This window comes from Cimex lectularius, unplaced genomic scaffold, assembly GCF_000648675.2.
Source record: "Cimex lectularius strain Harlan isolate CLEC.00 unplaced genomic scaffold, Clec_2.1 scaffold218, whole genome shotgun sequence".
NCBI classification, from domain to species: Eukaryota; Metazoa; Arthropoda; class Insecta; order Hemiptera; family Cimicidae; genus Cimex; species Cimex lectularius.
In genome coordinates this window covers 699,906-706,786 of record NW_019392822.1, presented here as the reverse complement: position 1 = coordinate 706,786, position 6,881 = coordinate 699,906, and the positions used below count along the sequence as shown (strand labels likewise).

The 6,881-nt window shown below is 35.3% G+C and overlaps 1 protein-coding gene across 1 annotated transcript; it reads left to right on the top strand.

Annotated features, from left to right (window-relative positions):
• Positions 1-304: 304 nt before the first annotated feature.
• Positions 305-6,382, top strand: LOC106665203 (larval cuticle protein LCP-30-like). The gene is made up of 3 exons (XM_014391462.2): positions 305-354; positions 5,574-5,881; positions 5,946-6,382. The coding sequence occupies exons 1-3, from the start codon at positions 349-351 to the stop codon at positions 6,187-6,189; spliced, it is 558 nt and encodes a 185-aa protein (XP_014246948.1). The 5' UTR covers positions 305-348; the 3' UTR covers positions 6,190-6,382.
• Positions 6,383-6,881: the final 499 nt, after the last annotated feature.

The window sequence follows — 6,881 nt, the reverse complement described above, 5'->3', positions numbered from 1 at the left end:
CTACCGGATGATTTGAAAACCCGATCAGAGGAATTCTAAAGAAGAGGACATCATAATGGAACTAATTGAAATTACCTTTCGTTTTTGTCCATGGGACATCGTTTGTTTTTCGAAGTCGACGCCTGGAGGTCGGCGAGCAACCCTCGATTGATTGTTCGTTAAAAGTTGCCCCTAGGGCGGTGGAGGTCGGCGAACCTTAAGTCAATACAGGCACATTGTCACGTCAGGTGACTTGAATGCCACCGGCAACAAGAAGACGGCAGCGCGCAAATGAGCCTTCCCTATATAAACTACCGGCTGCAGAGTGGTCCACTTCATTGTGTAATTAATATCACTCAACGCATCACCATGATCGTAAGTTGTTTAACTGACCAGTAATTAATCAATAGAATTGATCATTTTATTTTGTACTGCATGTACAGTTGTAGATACAAATAAATGAAATTTAAAAAAATATAGTTTTCATTATTCATTGAAATTTTAAAGCAATTTTTGATTTTTTAAACACAATTGTTTTTGGACTAACCAGGCGTTGCATCTACAGTATTTCAGCTCTTTCAAGTTATGCGGGTTAGCCTAGTTAGTCAAGGAAGGCGAAAAAGTGATGATTTTCTAAGTTAATGTAAACAATTTTTTTTTTTCATTTATTTGTATCTACAACCGTACATGTATTATATACAACCAGCAGATTGGATTTCAAATTATATGTTTGGCATTATGGGCGTTATAGAGAAAGCTACCCATTAGCAGCCGCTCTGGATTAATGAAATGATATTAATCATTTAAGAAGTCTCTTATCCATATTCTTTTCAGACGTTTACGAGGTAATTGTGGGGAATGGAGGAATCGTATTTGTGTGTCGGTGTGAGTTTGTAATTTACTATGAAAACGTCTGTAATATGTTTTAATGGATGAAAAAACTGTTGGGATTTGAAGATCTCTGTGAAGTGTATTATTGTTTACGTAAAAAGGGGCAGAAACAATTAGTCTTAAAATTTTGGATTGAAAACTTTGTAATCTTTGAATATTGGAATACTTGGCCGATCATATACTTGGCACCCGTACATCCAAATAGGTTTGAGTAGGTATGTGTATGTCGAAAGTTTTGATTTTAATGGTAATTTTGATTGTCGGTTGAGTAGGTAATAAAGAATTTTAAATCGTTTGTTCAGTGTCTGTTTTTTTTAATCGTGTGTGTGGATTCCAAGTTAGTCTTCTATCAAATGTAAGTTTTAAATAGTTAACTTTGTCGGATTGAGGTACAGGTTCATTGTATAAGTATATGCTAGGACAAGTCTCACGACGGAGGATAAAGATGATATGTTCTGACATTGAGGGATTAAACTTTTTCCATTTTTCAATTGTTGATATGTGGTTTGGTAACACGAGTGAAGCTTGTGTAGAAGAGAGATGGCTGGTTAACATGGCGGTGTCATCTGCGTATGTGGCGGTAAGTGCATTCTCATTTGTGGGCATATCAGAAGTAAAAATTGTGTACAACAGCGGAGCGAGTATTGACCCTTGTGGCACACCTGCAAGCACTTCTTCCATCCCAGAAGTCTTCGTACCCTGGTTTACTGCGAAAAATCTCTCTTTAAGGTATGATTGTATAATCAGATAATAGGCCTGGGGTAAAAATAATTTTAATTTGTATAATAATCCTTCATTCCATACTTTGCCGAAGGCCTGAGAAACATCTAGAAACACTCCAGTCGCGTACAGTTTCTGCTCGAGACACGAAATAATGAAATCTGTCATTCTGTGAAGTTGATGAGTGGTGGAATGATGGGTTCGAAAGCCTAATTGATGGTCTGGTAAGATGTTGTTCGAAGTAGCATTAGAGATAATTCTTTTGTAAATTAATTTTTCGAATAATTTAGAAGGAACGGGTAACTAACTAATAGGACGATAAGATGATGGGGACCTTAAATTTTTATGGGGCTTTGGGATCATTTTAATGTAAGAAAGTTTCCATTGTATGGGGAAGTTAGTCCTCAAAATTGCGTTAAATAAAGAAGTCAGAAAGACGATTGCTTTTTTGGACTTTTTCTTGAAGAACTTCAGCTGTTATCGAATCATGACCGGGTGATTTTTTTGTAGGAAGCTGTATTTCTTGTGATACTTGTTTTGGAGTTATTGGTTTAGGTTGCAGATCTAGGGGCATAGGTGTCACAAGTGAATCTGATAAATTTATCGTGTTCAGTATTCATTATGTTATGAGGTTTGAATACCTCGGAGAGATGTTTCCCAAATGTTTTGGACTTTTCTTTATCGGAAACGATCCAAGTACATCATCATTCCTGAGAGGAGCTGAGACAACGCTATGACGCAGGATACGTTGTAAAATCATTATTATATTCTTATGAAATCAGTAATTATACAATAATATTTTTTCTTTAACACAATATGTTTATATTTGAAGAACAAAATAAATATAACTTATATTAACATGGCTAATTAACAATTTGACGTTATGTACAAGGATGAAGTTTTGTTTATTAACAATTCGACATAATACACAAAGATGAAATTGTATGGTTAGGACAATGATAAGAATTATTGTTCGTCATTATATACGTACAATGTATAAAACAGGACACTAGCTGTTAAACAGTACTTGTTACTAAACATTAGACCTTTCAAGCAATAAAATGCATGCGACAACACTAACTCATATAAAAGTTGTAAATATTACTCTTACAAAACACTAACGATTAATTGCCATAAACGTTGAATAAAATATGCCTTATTTTTTCATGCTTCTGCAGTCTTTACATACTTTGAAGTTATGCAGTTTAGTACACTCAGTTATGAAAAGTGAAAAAGTTAATTTCATTTATTTACCTGCAGCTGTGTAATTATCATACCAGCCGATTCTATCTCTATTTTATGAATGTTACATTAATTGGCTTTAATGAAAAAGTTACCTATTGGTAGTTGGCTGTCGGTCCGGACTTAAGAAGTCGCAGATCCATAATCAGTTTATCAACAAAACTCCATTTTTTAAAGGTAGTAATTAAATCGGTAATGGCCAGCATAGAAATATTTTTTTAGGAGGGTCCGCAACAGCAGAGATCATATAAACCCTCAGGGTGTTTTGAAAAAAACCAAAAAAAAACTGTAAGTATAAGTATGTCCAGTGACAAGCATTCGAACCCGGGACCTTTGCCTTACAGTGATGAGCGCCTTGTCAATGTCTAACCCGTTGCAGCCACAGATGCCTCCCTACAAAAGTATTATTATTTTCCTTAATTCTGGTCTGCTGATTGAGAGGTAGATTTTTGTTTTCCTGGTTTAGACGATGAGGAACAATTTTGATGGTTTTGTTGTCCGTTATGTCAAAATAGGTTTTAGTGAAGTTTTGTACATTGTTTTTATCAATTTGTTATTTCTATTACTTTATGTTTGATTAATTTGCAAGTACAATTGCGTGAGAGACTCTCGGCTCGTAGACCCCGCGGTCGTGGGTTCAATTCCTGCCGTCGCCTCTGGCTTTTTTTCACGATACCCTTCCCCCCAAAACGAATAGGCGTAACATATTGTCTGTCATTGGCTAATATGCATAGAACATAAAGCCATTAATAATAACAAAAAAAAATTAATTTGCAAGTAGTCCAAAGTGTCTGTTTAATTCCTGTCCTTTTAATTCTATGTATCGGTTCGAAAAACATGAAACAGGAAAGAAAAAAAGGAATTACAGACGTCAATTTTAGTGATTGGAATACTATTGATAAAAATTGTGTGAGGGGTTTTGTTTAGGAAATTGAAGGTAACATGGATCCATTTGCTTTCATTTGTCTTAATACGCCTGGTTTGCTACATTCGGCTATTCGCAATACGCGTGCCAGGAGCTGATTCGGGATCAGGATCTGCGAATAGAACGGGCAAGAAAGCCAAAATTAAATAAGCCTTAAAGCTGGGACAGAAGTACTCATAAGTGATGCGGAATGGTATAAACAATCGGTTGAAGGCGGAAAACAACTACCTGGGAAATTTACCTCTTTACGCACATAGTACATAATATAATTGGATCTAATAATGTTTAAGATATCAAAAAAGATTAACAATCAAGTTTTATTTTAACAATTAATTATGCACTATATAATTATAATTAAGCAGAATAATATTTATGTACTGATATTAGGACACATTTATTAATTTATTTACGGTTAATGGCCCATTTTATTACAACAATTACAAGAAAAACAAAGAACATTTAAACCATGAAAAACATTGAAATGTAACACAGTGACAATTAACACAGTGACACAAACACAGTGAGAAGCCCGCGCAGGTACCCCTTATGCAGAGAAAAGTTGCTCGATGTGTCCCACATAATAGAGGCGTGTCATGCCTTTGCGCCATACAGAGAGCGTGTAGGCATGCCGCCGGACTTAAGAAAGGTTCTCGAGCACTGCAGCGAGTTTCAGGGTCCCCTGTTCCGCTTTTTAGGGGAAATTAGGGTTTTTTTATTGCATATAGTATGTCTTATGTGTTGTGTGTATATATGTTTTGTCTGAGTGCATGTATTTATTAGCGTGAATAAATACATAGCGAGGGGTGAGGGTGAAATACAACATCATCATCGCCCCTCGAACGTTGAGAGCGTGTGAGTGTGTGTTCGGGTTGATGGCGGAATATTTGTAAAAGTACTCCATCGACCCCAATCTAGATTAGTGTGAGTATAGGTCGGTGGAGGAATATCAAGTACTCCACCGACCAAATGGAATGAGTGTATTGTATGAATGTATTTATTTGTATGAATGTAGTGTTTGAAAGTGTAAATACAATTACTAATTAACTTAGTTTGGGTCTGAAATGACCTAGATGTCGGAAGCCGGAAAAAAAAATAAATAAAAAAATACAGTATAGTTTAGACACCTAGCCATAACAGAATGAATACACACCGTGATCTACCAAATCAAAGGCTTTGTAGAAGTTACTGTATTTAACATCAACTTATTTTGTTTTAAAGGGAAAATGGTATATAGTTGGAAGATAAGGATTGTTAACGTTGAATCTACTTTTGAGGAACACATTAACAATACAGTAAACCATTAAGACTAAATTCACTAGTTTTCGTCCGCTTGACAAATTAATATCTTTCAATTAATTCAGGATTTTAGTCAATTAATTGAAAGATATTAAGACTAAAGTTGGAGGATAAATAATTGTATACACTTACATCAAGGTGTGTGTTCCATGTATGTTTTATTTATTTCTATGTTTGTTTATTCAATAGGTTAAAGGAAAATAAACATTCACGTACAATGGATAATTTTATTTTATTTTGGTGCACTTTTCACCTCCGATTTCTTCTTCTTCAGAAAATAGGAGAAAAGTCTATAGTCAAAAAACCATATTGAAAGTATCGATATTTTATTGACAATCAGATCTGCTCAGAGTATAAACTGTAAAAAAAAAAGTATTACATAATTTGTAATTAGTGATAATCGAAGCGTCATCGCGCACAACCAATCAACTATAACTATTTAAACAAAAATTAAATTCCTTCATTTTTTTACGAAGGGCATAGTAAATAGTGTTTTAATTGCAGTTACGTAATTTTACAGGCGATTGCAGTCTTATTAATCATTGCCGGCCTAGGAGAATGCCAGAAGGGTCATTATATCCGACCATTACCAGAGTATCGTATGCCGTATCGTGTTCCCGTTTTCCAGGAAGTTTCTTACTCACCTAGAGTGTTAAGACCTGTCTATGTTCAATCCCAAACTGAACCGAGGGGAAGAGGATTGAGTCGGTCTCAGAATCTCGACACGGTGCAGAAGGCAGATGTGAAAACGGAAAAGCCTTTGGAGTCGGCCTATCCAATCCTCTCCTATACCAACGAAATGGCAAATGACGGAACATACTCATATAAGTGAGATTTATTATAAATAGGTACAAAATTTATGAATTGAATTTTCCGAAATTGATTTTTATAGATACGAAACGGCCGATGGAATCATGAGAGAAGAAAGTTCAGTCATTGAGATTTCCGACGAGGGAAAACAGGTTAAGAAAGTCACGGGCAGTTATTCTTACCCTTCTCCAGATGGACGGATGATCAGAGTCGAGTACGTAGCTGACGAAGAAGGATTCAGATCAAACCAAATATCAGAGGATAACTACAGTACTTACAGAAGACTCGGCTCGAACGGATTCTCCTACTCTTTCCGAGCACCCTGATCAAGATTTTTAATGCATGAAAGATTTCTGCATTGTGTAACATCTATTTCTGGTCAAACAAAGTAGAATGATATTTAATCTTTTGAATAGTTTGATTAAAAATAAATATTATTTATTAAAAAAGGTTAGTTTTCAGTACGTTTATTTCGTCCCATTATCTTAGTTCTGCTATTACATTAGTAAAATAAATCGTTGTACGTTAAAATATTGTATATTATTTCCTTTTTAGACATACATAAGTTCTTAATGAACCCTGATTAGATTTTTTACATAAACTAACCCAAAAAAATCCCACACTTGTAATCCATCCGCCTTTGCAGGTTATTTCCTTCTATATCGTCAGTATTCTGTGAAATCCAAAGTAATGTTATGAATCTCTGTAATAAGAAACTGTTAACAAGAGGACTTAATACTAAGACATCTGAAGTAATTTCACCTGGAAGGTATTGCTTTGTTCTATTGCATACTTGCAATGCTATCACGCTTTGATGACAGGATGAATTTTCAATACTTTTTAAAAGGATAGTTCCTACTCACAGTAAGTTGTTTTGCAACGATCCGGATTTCGAGCCTTTTAGCTCATCATCAGGTTGAAGGACTTCTACAACCACGTCTCTCGACATGAATTGCCAAAGTGAACCCGCTGATACCTCCGCCAACGCGACGTTCCAATTAGCAGCTGATTTTTTTAA

Bases quoted from the DNA above. Each gene is read 5' to 3' on its own strand.
- LOC106665203 (XM_014391462.2), top strand. The intron at 5,882-5,945 runs GTGAGATTTATT...TGATTTTTATAG, and splicing joins GACGGAACATACTCATATAA to ATACGAAACGGCCGATGGAA.